Source organism: Pomacea canaliculata, linkage group LG3, assembly GCF_003073045.1.
Source record: "Pomacea canaliculata isolate SZHN2017 linkage group LG3, ASM307304v1, whole genome shotgun sequence".
NCBI lineage: Eukaryota > Metazoa > Mollusca > Gastropoda > Architaenioglossa > Ampullariidae > Pomacea > Pomacea canaliculata.
Genome location: NC_037592.1, coordinates 14,026,295 through 14,044,744, shown reverse-complemented (window position 1 = coordinate 14,044,744; position 18,450 = coordinate 14,026,295). Strand labels below are relative to the sequence as shown.

General features: G+C 41.4%; 2 protein-coding genes across 2 annotated transcripts; both read right to left on the bottom strand.

Annotated features, from left to right (window-relative positions):
- Positions 1-779: 779 nt before the first annotated feature.
- LOC112559536 (solute carrier family 26 member 10-like) lies at positions 780-8,450 on the bottom strand. The gene is given in 6 exon segments (XM_025230865.1): positions 780-3,110; positions 3,112-4,093; positions 4,391-4,632; positions 5,046-5,180; positions 5,881-6,089; positions 8,267-8,450. Coding segments are annotated over 5 exon segments (2,322 nt in total). The 5' UTR covers positions 5,983-6,089; positions 8,267-8,450; the 3' UTR covers positions 780-2,249.
- Positions 8,451-12,324: 3,874 nt separating this feature from the next.
- LOC112558938 (prestin-like) lies at positions 12,325-18,229 on the bottom strand. The gene is made up of 6 exons (XM_025229707.1): positions 17,884-18,229; positions 15,776-15,980; positions 14,987-15,121; positions 14,038-14,279; positions 13,293-13,612; positions 12,325-13,231 (listed from the first exon to the last, which is right to left on the bottom strand). The coding sequence occupies exons 2-6, from the start codon at positions 15,875-15,877 to the stop codon at positions 12,348-12,350; spliced, it is 1,683 nt and encodes a 560-aa protein (XP_025085492.1). The 5' UTR covers positions 15,878-15,980; positions 17,884-18,229; the 3' UTR covers positions 12,325-12,347.
- Positions 18,230-18,450: the final 221 nt, after the last annotated feature.

Below are 18,450 nucleotides of genomic sequence, written 5' to 3'. Positions count from 1 at the left end.
GTGGGCTCTTGTGGTCAGAACTGAGAACCCTACATAGCTTACAGCAATTAGGGAGGGTGGGTGTTAGGGGGTCAGGGAGGGAGAAAGAATGCAAGAGAGATGACACAGTGTCAGTCAGGAACGATAATTTGCCGCAATTGCACACAGAGAATGCTTGACGAGAAGGCCAGGATGGGAGAGTATGTCCAATTGTAGAGACCTATTTATGTAACTTTCTTCCCCCCTGCATGAAGTGTTGTGTAAGAATGTTGCCGCTAACTCAGGACACATTTTTCAGACAGTGATGCTGATTTTGCTTCAAAATTAATCCCTTTTCCTAACGATATTTCTTGTAAAGATGGAAAAATCCAATGTTTGTATCTCTACATATACCATCAAGTAGACCAGCCGTGGAAAAGTACCAAGTCACCTTTTGTCACCATCCCGCACAGAAAGGTGTAGGTGGCAAGAAAATAAATTACCTGCCCTGATTGTGTGCGATAAGCTATGTTTGTAGCTGTTGTCACCGGTGTTACTGAGGTCGTGATGTCAAGCAATCCATAAACAATCTGCAATACAAAACACGGAATGTGTCTATAAATAGTTTCGTCTGTTTTTTTTTGTTTTTTGACTGGGTGGACGTGTTGTTTCCTCTGGCCATGACAATACCCAGGGTATGAAACATTTGTAGAGAGGGGTGAAGGCTGTTTAACTTGCTACAGATATTATTTAGGTAAATATCATCAGACACTGAAAGATCACACACTTTACACAAAGGACACGGATGACAAACACCCATCAACGGTTAAGACAAACGTTTTTATTTTTATGTTTGTCATCTGTAACACAAATCGCTTTGACAAAATAAACAACTTACATTAAATCATATATCTGTAAACATGTCTAGGGATAATATACAATCATAAACCTATTGTAAAGCCTCAGTTAAAATACAGAATTCAACCACAAACGTCTTTAGTAAAAGTCACACATAATGTGATGATAAATAATACTTCTTTTCGTCTTTTTATTAACAAGTACGGAAATTTCTTCACAGAATTCGTCTCATGACGAGAAATATTGCTTCCATATTGGTGGAACAGGATATTTTAAAAACTATTAAAGCAAACTATTATTGTTTGTATTTACTCTGACTCAGTAAACCTTCTGCATCCCATGAGATTCAATCATAAATCTGGATTGTCTTTATACATGCCTTTATGGGGTCATCACTAAGGGAAGGAGATGAGCTACATGCATCCTTTAGTCATCTCTTATGGCATGACATGACATAACATGTCTTGAATAACCTAGCTCCTCTCTTCCTAAAAGATATACATCAAGATGAGAGCTAAGAGAAATGTGTGTATTAAGGAAACAAATTGACAATATACTTTATTTATTGCATAAATGAGGAACAAAATCAGGTAAATGAAGACACGAAAAACCGCGAACATGCATCCTTGGACTTAGAGCAAAGTGAAGAGAAAGACGAGATCGAGAAAAAGTGGGTGGTAGACGAGATGGAGGTGAAGATGAAACTGGCAATAAGGCTGCGAGAATGGAGATAGATGATGTCGTGTAGTAGGAAGCTGAGGAAGTGAATATTGAAGCAAATAAAGAGAAATGATCGTAAAACACAGCTCAGTATTCAATAAAATGATTAAATGTCCCGGCGAACAACGAGTAGTATACTTTTACTCATTAAATGTGTATACAATGTAGCTTGAGCAACATCATACAGCATCCTTTACTTAACTCTGTTATATAACATGCTATCATCACTGAACATAGGCTATTACACTACATACTTACATATATACAAAATATATAGATACAAAACACAATATTACCAATATATTTTCTGATCCACAATCTGCAAGTTTTTTAGGCAGAACAGTGATTCACAGAGATGCTAAAACTTAAGTGTGTGCTCTTAAAAATACTAAGGTCACAGTTCAATAGTTGCTTTTCATGATTGTGAAGGCACGATGCGGATGAGCATCAAATATTTTCTGAAGATTACATCTTCGTCATAAATGAACCCTCTGCCGCCTCGTCATCAGAGTAGTCCTCCAAGTTCTTTGGGGACAGAGACGCCACCTTGTGTTTCTTGGCCACAGCCACAGCGTCCTCGAGCTGGAAGAAGAAGTTGTCCTGGGGGATCTTGTCGAAGACGCCTGCGTGCTGCAACGACCGCCGCATGTCGGAGGAGAAGCCGGCCAGGAAGACCTTGATGCCCACGTGACCGTACTCTGTGTAGATGTGGCTCAGAGGACGTTGCAACCAGAGGCGTCGATGTAGTTGATGGGCGTGCAGTCGATGATAATGTGGTGGATCTTGCGCATCATCTTCAGCTTCTCGTCGGAGATGATGACCTCACCATACTCGTCCACCTCTTCCTCGTTCAAAGCCAAGGTGAATGTCGAGGCAGTGGGAAGAGTCGAATGGCTTCCGGTGTCGACGTTGGTTTCGATGGAAGCAGTGGAGTCGGAGTGGTTCAAACCATTAACAGGCGACTCCTTCAGCCGCTGGAACGAGCCGCTGGCCTCCATGCCGAACGTTGGGTTGTCCATGCTGTTTGACGACATAGTTCTCTTTGGAGCCAATGCCACAGTGCTTCTGTTGGCCTCTGCCGACCCCAGGTAGCCGAACGTCTGATAATCTACTGCCGCGGACAGACTAGGAAGAGAGGCCCCCCTTGGAATGCTGCTGTCCCCTGCCATGATGTAATCTGGTTTAGTGTCCGCCATTTTCCCTTCCGCCTCTCTTGCTTTTTGCTGCTTCTTCAATGCTTGTTCTCGTTTCTTTAGAAACTTGAGAAGCTTGCGAGGGTTGACGGTTTTGCGGTAAAGAAAGCTCCTGAAGATCTCGGCGTTGGCGAAGTACAGTGACGACTGGAAACGGAATATCTTGAGGCCGCGAATCTCCCTGGAGTCTGCGTACCGCTTGTGTTCCACGAGGGCCGTGTCCTTCAGCGTTTTGCCCATACGGAACCCTCTGGAAGACTGCGACTGAAAGACGACAGTGACCAACGACACCCCTACCCCGATGAAGAGACCCAAGTCGATGTCGAGGAAAACCGTGCAAAAGAAGGTGAAGAACCAGATGGCAAAGTCATACTTGTTGATTCGCCAGTACGTGCGGAACTCCAAGATCTGTACGAAGAGATTTTTTAGGGAGACAAAGATAATAGCCGCCAGAGCCGACTTTCGGCAGCTGCTCGAAGAGAGCTCCGATGAAGAGTGTAAACAATATCATGATGACCGCGGGGACGATGCCAGAAAGAGGCGTCTTGGCGTTCATAGTGCTGGCCACCATCGTACGAGGTGGTGCCATGCATGCCGGGAAGCAATAAAAGAAGGAAGGAATAATGTTCCCCAGTCCGTACGCGATCAGCTCCTGATTATCGTTTATCTCGTAGTTATGTTTCTTGGCGCAGATCTTGCCGAGGGCAATGCTATACGCAAAGATGAGGATGGTCAGTACTATACAGTCGCTGAAGTATTTGGAGGCTTCAGCAAGCGCTGCCGTTGGCACCCGTGGAGGGGGTAAGGTGTTGGGGACTTTACCGATAACAGCCACTCCAAAGTTCTGTTTGAAGTGACCAAAGTGCGATGCGACAGTAACGAAGATGACGACGAAAAGTTCGATGGGAATTGGGGCTGGCAGCTTATGTTTGAAACGTTCATTGACATATTCTTTGACGACGTGAACGAGGACGATGACTATAATCGAGATAATAACAGCCCCCCAGTTGATTTTTGTAATCACTTCGATCATAGCCTTGTAGGCCAACGGAACCTTGTACACTCCAGGGAACTTGGGGATTGTGAGTCCCAGCATGGTGGACAGCTGGCTGGTCCCGATGTGCACGGCAGCGGCGGAGGTGAAGCCCGTGAAGAAGGAGTCAGACAGGTAGTAGGTGATGAAGCCGAGCTTTAAGAATCCCATGCACAGCAACATTATCCCGGTAATAAATGCCAACCCAGTCGAGATAGACTCTTTGTAGTCTAAGTACTCCGGTACCTGGTCTAGTGGTAAAGTTCCGTTACCTCCAGCTGCGGTGACATTTAACAGCCACGGCCGAGTAGCCGCATACTGTGCTCCCATCCTAAAAACGAAAAATGTCCTTTAATCATGAGAAACACGCCGATGGTCTCTATCAAGACTTTGCCGAGAAGACTTTTTTTTACTTTTTCTATATATAATGCATATTCGAATTATTTCCTTCTTTGTACTTTAAAATAAAACTTACTAAAGAATGCTGTTAAAACATTAAAGAAAGTTTATTTGAAGATGAGAGTACATCAGGCAACTGGAGATGGCAAGGCCTCACATTTCTGTGCTATTATGTACATTTTTTCCGTCTTGTGTATGGAACGTTTTTTGGTAACCTTTTCTGCCTTACCTGTCCACCGTACCCGCTACTAGAATGCAGATGACTGCGCTTGTTCCGAACGAGATGTGAGGTGAGGTACCGAAAAGGAGGTACATGATGACTGGGTAGATGGATGTGAAGAGACCATCTTGGATCTTAAGGGAGGCCAGTAGCCCGAAAGCAAGACCTTGCGGTATGTGCAGGATTCCGACACTGATGCCAGCCATGAAGTCTTTTAGAAGGTATTCCCTGATATTGTAGTAGCGAGCAAACTGAAAGATAATAAAGAGAAAAAGAGAATGAGTTAAGTTCACTCTTTTGACCCACGTTGATCTTCTCGGGAGGAATTGGTGGGTCTGGCTGCATGGCAAAGAGTTCGCAACAAAGGCCATCGATGAGCGGTAGGTTTGCGGTTGGCTCGTTTATGTTCTTTTTTCTCGAGTGTGTCCTAAAAGATTTTCTTTGTATGCTGTGTTAACAATGTAAGATAGGCAGACAGACTGAAAGACATAATCATGCGCCTTAACGACCAGATAAACATACAAACATACATATAGACAAACATATATATATATATACAGACTTAGAGACCTATATTTTCTTTCCAGTTATAAGCTGAGTTGCTTTTTTCTAGTTTCTACTAATAGTCTAACTGGATGCCTGTTTGTGTACCCCGCCTACATACCCTGATGGAAGGCACGTAGGTGCTGAGAATCTTCCAGGTCCTCCGCTTGTCGCAGTATATTTGTTTGCGGATGCGGTCCTTCAGAGGTTCTGTAGGGTCCTTCTCCTTCTTGAGGTGAATTTCGTCAAAGGCCACCTGGTCAGACGACAGTCAAGTAGTCAAACAGAATCACTAATGGTAAGTCTTTAAAATTCGATCTTCATGAATAACTTTTACATTTACAACATATTTTTCTCTGACACTGTGAATGCGATCGGGCAAAAAAAGTTATTTCTATTTGTAGAAAATGGTATATCTTTTCACAGAAGTAGGGTGGGAAGGTTGCACCTGAGACAGGGTGTCTTGGTTCTGTCTGTATTACAGACGTCGTACCTGTTTCCCTCTAGGGGGATAATTTTGAAAATGAACCTTGTATCCCGACTGAAGTTTACCGACAACAGGGACAAAGAGAATAACTGTTCTCAAGGATAATTGTCTGAGGAAAAGGAGTAACAGCATTACAACGTTGAGCCTTTTTTTTTCTCTTTCTCTGTCACTCTGTATGTCTTTCGTAACATTTAGTTGTGCCAGTAAGGCAGTGAAGGAATAAACTGGAATTTTAGAGAGAGAGAGAGAGAGAAACAGAGAAAGAAAAGAGATGTTTCAGGACCGGCGAAATTTACTCATGCCCAAGAAGCGTTTCCATAAGAACTATCTTCTCCTATAAGAATAAAATAAGCTGAAAAGATTGATTCGTTGAAATGCGTGCCGGTAGGATATAGATATTTTGTCTTTTCTAAACTGTAAAATGGCTCACAGGAGTGAGCAACGGTCAGTGTCAGAGATGATTCCTTACCTGTGTCATGGGCACTCGATGAATGAGAACGAGACCGTCATCTGACCTCACTGTGGAGGAAGGAACAACCACCTGTGTGTCTGTAGCTACTGTGCTCGCCATTTTCTTCTGCTGGTAGCTCGAACTGAGACGAGAGCTGACTCAAGGACTAGAGAGACCCCCTACTTCCTAGACGGTGCTTACTTGTGATTCCTTCGATCTTTTATGTTCTGCAGAAAAAGACAACGAATATATCAAATGTGCTCTAACACTTGTGCCAATATTTTTTTAAAATTGTGAACAGGATTACAAATGTTTGTTTATTATGCTATATAGTTAATCTTTATTGATTATGAATATCAGATAAAATTTTTGTCTGGTTAGAAGATTATATAATTTGCTGGCATGTATTGCATAATATTAGAAACATTTTCCTACCCTAAAATTATTTTTTGGTTAGTGTTTCAGGCAAACTTAACATCAGAAACTCACAAAACTATTGCTAGATACTGTCAGAGGACAAAACTGGAATGGTTCGGTCATGTCGCCAGACCTGATGCACCACCTATGACTTTATACACAACCTAGGACAGTTCTACTGGAGTTTGTGGACAGAGGACTTTGACATCGAGACAATCAGCGAAGAAACAGGCTGTCAAATGTGAAAGAATGCACAGGGTGCCCATTGAGAAATTTTCTATGGGGTGCACAAGACCTGCCCGGAGGGAACAACCTTGCGTTTAATCTGTTCCCCCAGTCCCTCCCCCGATGGAGGGACTTGCAGGTCGCCCCATGGAAGGTCTGCTTGCTGAGGATATGGCTAGTGCACTTAAGTGATGATGACGAACATCGAAATATATGTTTTTACCCCAAAATAACTGGGGGAAAATCTTACGAAAGTTGAAATAAAATGTGTTCACTTGTACATTGCACTGTTCATACCGTTGTCAGTTACTAAATAAGTAATTAGGGTTTAGCTTTTATTTAGATGAATTATTTGATTTTTTTTGGAGGGGGATTGTGAACCAGCTGTTTAAAGGATATTTATCTTCTTGGAACTAAATCCAAGGTTATGGAAAATGGGTTTCCTTTCCCATTGTTTACCTTCGGAACATATAGAAAACATGCAGAAGAAAAGGTTAGCAAGAAGACTGTCAGACTAATGAAAGAGCTGTACTTGATGAGAACAACACTATGAGCTTGAAAACGCTATGAGTTCTGCAAAAATAATGGAGCTACACAGAGTCACTTTGCAGAGCAATTGTCATCTCTGCAGAACCCACTTCAAAGTCTGCTGAACCTTGACGAGGTTGTGTTAGCAGCGAAGTGAGTAGAAACTGTCAGAAAAACGTGAAAGTGCGAACATTGTGATTCCTGTTGCGTGGCGACAATGACAGTAAGGTCAGTTCTGATGTGTGACATACGTGCGAGAAAATTTAATTGGCAAGATTAAGAGTACAAGGTATCACAGAACAGGTATCAGGACAGGAAGGGAAGATGAGCATGTGTGCACGCACATGCACGCAGAGGGAGAGAGAGAGAAAGACAAAGAGGGAGAGAACAGAAAGAGATGTTTCAGGACATGCTACATTTACTCAAGCACAAGGAGTGTTTTTTATTATCTTCCGTAATAAACCTCGTGTCACAGACGACACAAGCGACATAGAAGGTAGGGTGACGTGGATGGATGGTTCGCTTTTTTAAGCATCTTTCTCTTCCTCCATAAAAGCGAGCCAACATGTGCATGTGTGATTCATAGATATTCTCATAAGCCTGTCGTGAGCAAGGTAGGGTAAGAAAAACACTGGGAACGGAAAAAAATCACTTTATTACAGTTGCTGTTACTGGATGTCTTCCTAATGCGGTGTCATATCAAAGTGATGAACGTCTCTCAAAATATACTAGAGGCAATCTCAACATACTGAGAGTGACAGCATTACATTACTTATGTTGCCTACATCCGGAAAAGCGCACTTGATCTTACAAATTATCATTAAGTTTGAGCGTTTCCTTTAATGAACATGTGTGTTCGTACTAACCCTGATTTATTGTTGTGTTTCTAACACACATCACAAAGTAATCTTTTGATGCCAGAGCAACTCTAAAACACATGTCTCCCGCATCACGCATCCTTTGATGCTCTATCTCGTCTATTATAGCTGTGTATTATAGCTCGTCTATTATAGCTGTCGAACACATTAATATCTTATCCTCCGGAAAAAATAATTGTAGAAAGAAAATGGACGAAAAGAAACAGGTCGTCTTTTCAACAGTAATCTTCTTTTAAACCATGTCGTGTCTAACGGAGCTTGGTTCGATTTACCATACGAATACTTTTACTGAAAACAATTTGATATGAAAAGATTGTATTGATGACATGGACACTATTAACAGAGTAAAATCTTACCTCCTGTATTCTTTTTCCCAGAAATTAAAATTTGCAAGCTTCTGAGTTTTCGATTACTAGAAACAACAACAGTCTTCGTTAATCACAACAGGACATTGGGTTCTTCACCTGAAGCAATCCATAGTTACAATCGTCTCAGCGCAATAAAAGGTTCTGATGAAACAAAACATCTCAAGAGAACCGCCGATACCTGTCTTATATAGGGGGGTTTGATCATTGGTACCTGCCAGTCCCCCACCCCTTAATGGGTGGTTAATGAAATGTGTGAGGAGGGGGCCTCGTGTAACGCAGTAGTTATGACGCAGTCGGTTCATATGACCCACCCGTTTAATCCTCCAGCATCAGGACCTTTCAGTTGTTATTCCACTTTTACGAACCCTCTACACTTGCTAGTTTGCTGTAATCTCCTTCCCTAGTTTTTGGAATTTACGGCTTAGAACTTATTACATTATATTATTATTATTTGTCTTTCCTCGTCAAATTTGTTCGAACAGGCTGCATTAAAGATAAGTGACTATTAACTTTAACGATAAGTTTCAACAAACATTTAATAATCACCGACAGTTTTAACAGTATTTAACGCAGTTTTCTTCAACTCATTCGCGTTTGCTTTGGTCCGCCATCACCCTACAATCCCAGTCCACCCGAACACACCCGAAAACACAAGATAGGTTTGATGTGTTTCCAGTAACTCTGATGATGACCGGGGAACGTGTCAAACACTGTTCATTAACACACTGTCATTAGCACCCGAATAACTATGTCACTGACTCTTTTATCTTTGCTAGGCTCTTTTGCAGGTATCCCATAATCCCCCAGCGATGGGTTCTTTCACGAGAGTTTAGCTGGTCCAATCTGGGACGGTTTCCTACTACATACCCGGCTAATGAAGGACTAGTAGCTGGATTATGTTTTAACATACTGTTAAGAACAGCTTCTTGGAGAGTATTCACATTGCTTCATTGACGATAGAAGGGGTAAGGGTGGAGATCGGGGTGGCTTAGTGCTACTCAGTCATGACGTTGGTCGCCATCAGGTCATCAGCATTATGAACACGTGCAACAAGTCAACACGTGGTATAGAAATTTGAGTACGACAGTGACTACTGAGATAACTGTTTTGTTAGATTTCAGAGAGTGAGTGCAGTTCATCTAACTAATACATAGCAAACATCTCCATCGCGTTTTCTTTTTATGAGAAGGGAGTTGTGTAGCCAGTCCATATAAAAGATTTATTGATCATGATGAAACAGTTTGTTTAATTGCATCTGTTTGGATAAATTAGTTTTACTGATAAAGGGTCACCTAGGCATGAAGATCTTGACTTGTTCTGTGTACTGGTTAGCTATCTGTTGTGGAAACACGAGTTGCTGATTTTGGATTGAAGAGATTTATTATCTACCTACACAACTGGAAATAACTATTACACACACCCACACATTTAATCGGTTGTAATTATTACAATAGTTGAATTCATTAAATACATGATCGAAATTAAAGGTGAAATCTATTGTCTAAGGTTAGCCTGCACTGGAAAGTCCTGACTAGAGAGTGCGACAGTCACCTGCGTGATGTTTGTTTACATAAAGCGTGTTGGGTGTGACCAGGTGTTGAAAAACAAATTAACTGTTTACAGTTCACAGTTTCTTGTTCACTCGTGATGTTTTTGCTCTGCGTGTTCAATGAAGCTGTAAAGTGTTAAACAAGGGCTTGCTCAGTCAACGACGGATCCGTAGCGGTCCTGTAGCTCAATGGTCCCTGCACTCATCCACAATAGAAGCGGAGCCCTGACAGCCCCAAAGTAAACCTCGAGCTGGAGTTAGCACAAATAACATCAGCCTGGGTAGGATGGGCCAGTCATGGCTGTACCCTGCGCTAATCTGGACTAAGCCTCCAGCACTAATCTACCCAGGTACAGTTGTACAGGTAGTGATGGCACAATGTGCGTCCTTACACCCAGGCTTACTGTCTTTGCTGGCGTTCATTGACTTCATGAGAATTAGAAGACATAAACATAATCTGTCCGATAAAACTTGCTTCTAAAACGTATTTTGAGAGTGGTGATGTTTCTGTTCAGTTACATTGACAGCACGGCTTGTCAGCATCATCCTTGTCATCATAATCGTCGTTTCGGTTTGTTTGTAATAAAACGTAGAACAAGTTATAAACATTTCCTTGAGCATTCGTGTTGGTGTGTTCATGTTTCTTTAATTAATGAGAAGGCTATTGCAAAGAATCACATCTTCCTCATCCTCTTCACCAGACGCTGTGAGGACTCTCATACAAGGAAGACTTGTGGTGACGTATACGTCACACAGAGGACGCTTGTACGTCACAAAGAGGACGCTTATACGTCACACACAGGACGCTTACACGTCACAGAATACGACCAGTAGCTAGTTAAGGCAGAAGAAAAGATACATTTTTCTCAAGCATTTTATTTAATTCATATTTGTCTTCTCTGTCGAGATAAACAACTAGTTACATTAGATTCATATCCAAGTAATCATGTCTTGGGATAATATAAAATCATCATCTTTCAAAGATTATTTAACATGTAAACTTTAAGAGCAAACAACTCTCTCGAAAGTCATTCATTCTGAGATGGTGGACAAAGAATACCTCTTTCTTTTAACAAGTTAGGTAATTATTCTTGATAGAAAGTTTGAGTTCATATTGTTGGAACAAGTATTCTTTAACTTTAAACTGATCCACAAAAAACTTTGCTATACATGAAACTCCATAATAAATGAAAGTCATCTTATACACCCATTCAATATAAGTTTATATAGTATACTCTCTATAACTACGTACTTAGCTTCTTGAAATAAAACATTAGTTTTTATATATTAAAACCGAACTGAGCGACATAAAGCTAAATAAACCTAAACAGTTCAGTCAACAAATGATTTTACGAGAGAATATTTTCAGTAAATTCTCATCGATTGTTCTGTCTGTTTTTGAAACTTTTGTAAATCAGCCTACCTCTCGATTTGTTTTCTACAACAACTAATTAAGTTGGTCGTTGTCAATGTATTCTTGACTACATAATGTCCGAAGAAATACACACTTATCAAAATCAAAGAACGGCAGTTTCATTAAAACTTAATAACAACAGCAAGTCTTACGTAGGAATAAACTTTCAAATAGATATACATAATAGAATACCAACAAACACATATTTTCCAGTCACGCCAAAACATGTTTTAAAGCAATATAGCGATTAGCAGAAGCAATCACAAATGTCCTCCCACTTCAAGTCACTAAGGGCAAGTTTTCAGATTAGTCGAGGCATTTTTCTCGGATTACATCTTCGTCACAAACGAACCCTCGGCAGCTTCTTCATCAGAGTAGTCCTCCAAGTTCTTTTGGGAGAGAGACGCCACCTTGTGTTTCTTGGCCACAGCCACAGCGTCCTCGAGCTGGAAGAAGAAGTTGTCCTGTGGGATCTTGTCGAAGACGCCAGCGTGCTTGCAACGACCGCCGCATGTCGGAGGAGAAGCCGGCCAGGAAGACCTTGATGCCCACGTGACCGTACTCTGTGTAGATGTGGCTCAGAACGTTGCAGCCAGAGGTGTCGATGTAGTTGATGGGCGTGCAGTCGATGATAATGTGGTGGATCTTGCGCATCATCTTCAGCTTCTCGTCGGAGATGATGACCTCACCATACTCGTCCAACTCTTCTTCGTTTAAAGTCAAGGTGACGGTCGAAGCCATGGATTTGCGAAGAGTCGTCTGGCTGCCGGTGTCGATGGTGGTTTCGACGGTGGAAGTGGAGATGGAGCGATTTAATCCATTGGCAGTCGACTCCTTCCGCCGCTGGAACGAGCCGCTGGCCTCTATATCGTTTGCAAACATCGGGTTATCTAAACTGTTAGTCGACCAGTTTTTATTTGGGGTCAAAGACACCGTGCTACCGTTAGCAATCGGCCATTCTTGGTAGCCAAACGTCGCACGATCTACTGCCGCGGACAGACTAGGAAGAGAGCCACCCCTTGAAAAGCTGCTGTCGCCTGCCATGATGTAATCTGGTTTAGTGTCCGCCATTTTCCCTTCTGACTCACGCGCTTTTTGCTGTTTCTTCAAAGCCTTTTCGTGCTTCTGCAGGAACTTAAGAAGCTTGCGAGGGTTGACGGTTTTGCTGTAAAGAAAGCCCTGAAGATCTCGGCGTTGGCAAAGTACAGTGACGACTGGAAGCGGAATATCTTGAGGCCGGGGATCTCCCTGGAGTCTGCGTACCGCTTGTGCTCCACGAGGGCCGTGTCCTTCAGCGTTTTGCCCATACGGAACCCTCTGGAAGACTGTGACTGGAAGACGACAGTGACCAACGACACCCCTACCCCGATGAATAGACCCAAGTCGATGTCAAGGAAAACCGTGCAAAAGAATGTAAAGAACCAAATGGCAAAGTCATACTTGTTGATTCTCCAGTATTTACGAAATTCTACAATCTGTACATAGAGGTTTTTAAGAGAGATAAAGATAATAGCAGCTAAAGCTGGCTTGGGGAGCTGTTCAAAAAGAAAGCCGATGAAGAGCGTGAACATTATCATGATGATTACGGAGACGATGCCGCAAAGAGGCGTCTTGGCGTTCATGGTGCTGGACACCATCGTACGAGGCGGAGCGACGCATGCTGGGAAGCAAAAGAAGAACGAAGGAATGAGGTTCGCCAGTCCGTACGCGATCAGCTCCTGATTATCGTTCACCTCGTAGTTATGTTTCTTGGCGCAGACTTTTGCCAGAGCAATGGTGTAGGCAAAGATGAGGATGGTCAGTACCACGCAGTCACTGACGTATTTGGAGGCTTCAGCCAGCGCGGCCGCAGGTACCTGTGGAGGGGGTAAGGTGTTGGGGACTTTACCGATGAACAGCCACCCCAAAGCTTCTGTTTGAAGTGACCAAAGTGCGATGCGACAGTAACGAAGATGACGACGAAAAGTTCGATGGGGATGGGAGCGGGCAGCTTATGTTTGAAACGTTCATTGACATATTCTTTGATAACATGGATGAAGATGATAACTATAAATAGAGATAATGACAGCCGCCCAGTTGATTTTTGTAAATCACTTCGATCATAGCTTTGTAGGCCAACGGAACCTTGTACACTCCAGGGAACTTAGGGATTATCAGTCCCAGCATGGTGGACAGCTGGCTGGTCCCGACATGCACTGCAGCGGCGGAGGTGAAGCCCGTGAAGAAGGAGTCCGGCAGGTAGTAGGTGATGAAGCCGAGCCTTAAGATGCCCATGCACAGCAACATTATCCCCGTGATAAATGATAACCCAGCGGCGATAGATTCCTTGTAGTCTAAGTACTCGGGTACCTGGTCCAGGGTAAAGTTGCGTTACTTCCAGGCGATGTCATGTTTTTTAGCCACGGCCTAGTGGCAGCATACTCTGCTCCCATCCTGGAGAATAATTTAGTTTCCTTTAAAAGGGATGAATGAAATTCTATGGCAGACGGAGATAGCGTTTAACATTCTGCCTTTATGATTTACTTACTGTGTATATTGCAATGTACGTATTGTTTGCAAGGTATAACGATCATGTTTATAACGTGTCATGGATAAATAAATATTTAAATACTTAGGAGAGTAATGAATATGACGATTATTTATTTTTAATGGTTTCTTTGATTTATTATATAAAATCGTTCGAAAGTATTATGGGTATAGTAATATATCTACTCCTATGGCTACTTGCTAGTAGTACTTTTGTCGCCTTGTCCATTTACTTGCCAGCTATTGTTTTTGATGAGGTGTCCTGCTTACCTGTCGACAGTGCCAGCTACTAGAATGCAGATGACTGCGCTAGTTCCAAAGGAGACGTGTGGCGAGGTACCGAAGAGGAGGTACATGATGACTGGGTAGATGGACGTGAAGAAGCCATCTTGAATCTTGAGGGAGGCTAGCAGCCCGAAGGCAAGGGCTTGTGGGATGTGGAGTACACCAACACTGATGCCAGCCATTAGGTCTTTAAGCAGGTATTCCCTGATATTGTAGTATCGAACAAACTGAAAAACAAGACGAAAAATGTTAAATAAGAGAAAGAAAGAATGAAGATAGATGCAGAGAATCGAATCAAATTGAATAGTTTTATATCTGAGGCAGTCGGCCCCTGAACAACGAAACACAGTGTGTGGGAAGGGGTGCAGGGGTGCCTGGGGGAATTGATGGGAGCAAGTTGCACTTGAACATTCACCACACATGCTGCTGTTAAGCGGGTGGACGAAAGAAAGAGATAAAAAGAAAAGTATGATGGATTAAGTAGGTGGATAAATGCTGCAGTGACTGACAAATGTGTGGGTAGCCGCCTTGATCTGTTTACATTGTTAATGAGAAATAGATACTAATCACTCATACAAATCTCTTGTCTAAGCCCTCGTCATTTGTAGGCTTTGAATATGTCAACTCCATGCGGGTAGAATAACTGTAGGGTTCTAGCAGGGTTCTATATTACTCTTTTCTAGACGTAATGCCTGCCTTGTGAAGCTTTCACATTTTCTTACTAATACTTACATGTGCATGCGTGCATTTATGTCCTACGAGCAGTGTAAAATAGGTGGATAAATAGACAGACATAATCACGCAATCAGATAATGTATATATATCTATAGACAAGCATATAGACATGTGTAGGTTTTCTTCAGTTTAGTTTCCGTTTAGTTTCTATCAGTTTAGATGTGTCTCTTTGCGCATGCGCTAAACCTCGCCTCCTTACCCTGACGGAAGGCACGTATGTGCTGAGAAGTTTCCAGGTCCTCCGCTTGTCGCAGTATATTTGCTTGAGGATGCGGTCCTTCAGAGGTTCTTTAGGGTCCATCTCCTTCTTGAGGTGAATTTCGTCAAAAGCCACCTGGTCAGAGAGAAACAGCAGTCACGTAAACCCATCTTTAGTCTTCAAAAGATAATATTTATGATCTGCTTTTGTATAAGCAGCACTTTTTTGAAGACATTTTGCCCACAATATGAGATAATAACTTTTTTATTCTGTGAAAATCGAACCGGTTTTTGTCCGAAAGAATGATGGTACAGGACTGGCCACATTTGGAGTGTCAGTGTTATAGACAGCGTACTACATTCTGCTTCTAGCGACTTATTTTTTTAAATGTGTCTTATATATGAATGAAAGTTTGCTAACCAAAGCTACACAAAGCCCAATTATTCTCAAAAGTAATAGTCATATAAATAAACAAAATCAGCTCTTGAACATTGTGTCTCTCTCCTCCACGCACCACCCATCTGTAATATCAGTTATGCAAATACGATAAAGAATTAACTTGCCGGTAATAACTGAAATGTGTTGGATGGAGTAGTAAAAATGAGTGTACATAATTCATGATATTTTGACTTTTTTGCGATAACTAAAATAAGTTCTGGGGATGCAATAGCTGAAATGTGTGAACATAAATTCATGATATGTTGACTTTTCGGTATCTTGTCTTTGTTAACAACCAGTAAAATGAATCACAAGAGGGATTAGTGGTCATCATCAGATGCTTTTCCTCACCTGTGTCATGGCAGGTCGGTGAACAAGAACGTGGATGTCTTCCGACATGGCGGTGGGGGAAGAAACAGCCTCCACCGTCTCTGTAGTCGCTCTGTCCGCCATCGTCTGCTGCAACCTGAGACTAGAGCCTGGAGGTTACTCGAGCATCAATACAGAGGGCCCACTCCTTCCCTTACTTCTGGCAAATTCGGTTTACTTTTAAGTTCTGTAGAAGCAGACAGAGAAAATGTATTTAATCTATTTCATTTGGGATGCAAAAGCAGGTCCAAATATTTCGCTGCTGTTAAAATCATGGCAACTTTAAATGAAATTTGATATATTAATCAGTAAGAGACATTGCACCATTCTAGAAGTTGTTAGTAAATGATTTATTAAATAGGAGTTATATTTTATCTGGATGAGTTATTTATTCTTGTAGGTTTTTCCCAGCTAACGGAAGGATATTTTCAATTCAGATTCATTAATTAAGACAAATCAGAGGACGGGTAAATGGATGTTTCATGGCTTATCGTTTTACCTTTGGAACGGATAAAAGAAGAGGACGCATCTACAGAAAACACCTACAGGTGCAAGAAGCATAAACAGGAACTAGTATCAAGGTGGTTTGCAGAGAACAAAAGACATTATGTGCTGAAAGAACTATTTCAGAGCAGATGAGATCAACTCATGCACAAGAAGTGTTTACATTGCACCTTTGTTCTCCTATAATAAACCGTTGTGTCACGAACAATACCGGGGACATAAAAGTTAGGATGATGTAGATGAACTTGTTTTTTCTTTTAGAATCCTTCTCATCCTCCAGGACTCGCCAACGGCTCCAAGACTGGATAACGGTGTGTGCACGTGCGTGTAATGTGTTAAAGGTGTTGGCCGGTCATGATTGCCGTAGAGACAAAGACACGAGGAAGAGAACAAAAAATAATTTAAAATCTATTTCCAGCTGTCTTCTTGATACAGTGTCCTCTTCAAAAGATGAGTGACACCCAACTTATATTAAATTAGATTCAGATACTGCTTTATATTGTTCTTAAAGACATTGTCCACATGGGGAAATTTCTTTTTTAGTCTTATCAGAAGTTATCATTAATTTTAATCATTTTCTTAATTGACAGATGCTTAATAGTCGAACTAGCCTGTGATTTACTTTCGGCGTTTCCAAGTGTCAAACCTTTTCGAAATTATCTTTTTAGCCCCCTCCATTGCACCATAACTCAATATCTTTTGTCTTCCCGAAAGTTGCTTTAATTTTTTAAAATCCTTTTCAAATATTTGTATGTAAGAGACGAAAGAGGTGATCTATCTCCTTTGTTTAACATGCTTATTGTAACTAGTAGAAAATCCCATCTTTGTCAAGAGCCTTTGTAAAGGATGATTTCCATGTTTTAGGTGGGGGAAGGGGTCTTTTTCCACAGCACAGATCATCACGAAAATAACTTTTTGTCCTGTCTACTGTATTGTTAATCATAGTTTGCTATTTACTTCTCAAGGTCGCTATAAGTTTTGTTTATCCATTGCGACATTCTCTGATTACACCTGGTAGATAAAGAAGGAGGTGAAAAGGTTACTACCTTTATTTACACTGCGTACTGCCACACTCTAAACAAATCCTTTATTTTAAGAGCATTTTGTGACGCCTGTTCTGAACCGTGGTATACAAAGTGGCATGGCTGTAACATCAAGGCTGTACTAAAATTTAGTCATGTATTCGCCCTTATTTGTTCAGTTAGAAATTATATAATTTAAAACATAATTTCATTATGCTTTAGTGAAAAATGGTAAAGTCCCTTCCACACTCTGCCCGCCAACAGGTGTTGACTTTTGATGCATTTTATTAATTTTCTGTTCAATCATTTACTGGCAGTCTAGGAATCCAGCGTTAAAAACGATGAATTAATTATATTATAAAGCAATTGAAGCACAAATATGGGCAAAAAAAATGCAAAACAGGTTTTCGGTTAAGCCATTTCTTGTGTAAAAGAATTTTGTTGATTAACCTTAGCTAATAGTATTTCCACTTTAAAATATTGTTTGAAAAGTTGGTGTTGGTGACACTGATACGATCCTGATACGTTACCAACGTTTTGTCTCCTTTTCTCATAAATACAAACCTGCAAAGCACCTTAACTGGATGATAGAGATACAACAGGTCCAGTAGAGTTATATTTTCGTTAATCACAGCGAAACGACTCTCAACATCCTCACTTTTAACACTCCATGTGCAGAACCTCAGGGAGATAGTTGGGTCTGGATGCAACAAGAGATTTAGTGTAAGAGGTCATTATCTGTCTTTTATATACAAGGTCTCGTCCATTCGTACCTGCCAATTACACCAACACCCCTAATTAATGGGATGTGTAATGTGGTGGACCGATTGATGGACGGGTAGGCCTCACGTAACTTGTATGATGCAGCAGGTTCATGTAACCTTCCATTAATCCACCCGCTATCAGAGCTTTTCAGGTGTTATCCCATTCCTTAGCAACCATCAGCACTCTTTACTGTAATCTCCGTCAGACGATTCGTCTAACCATGACTCTTAAGTGACTTAAGTCAGTGTAATTATTCCTTTCTCCTCTCTAATTTTCAGAAAGGCAGTATTAATTTTTATTTTTTTAATAGAGTAGGCAATTAGTTCAATATTCATCTCACAATAAGAACTGTCAGCCTCAAGTTTG

Coding starts and splice junctions, on each gene's coding strand:
- LOC112558938 (XM_025229707.1), bottom strand. CDS start 15,877: ATGGCGGACAGAGCGACTACAGAGACGGTGGAGGCTGTTTCTTCCCCC. Junction 15,122..15,775: donor ACCGACCTGCCATGACACAG/GTGAGGAAAAGC, acceptor CTCTCTGACCAG/GTGGCTTTTGACGAAATTCA. Junction 13,232..13,292: donor CGGCTGTCATTATCTCTATT/TATAGTTATCAT, acceptor TTCAAACATAAG/CTGCCCGCTCCCATCCCCAT.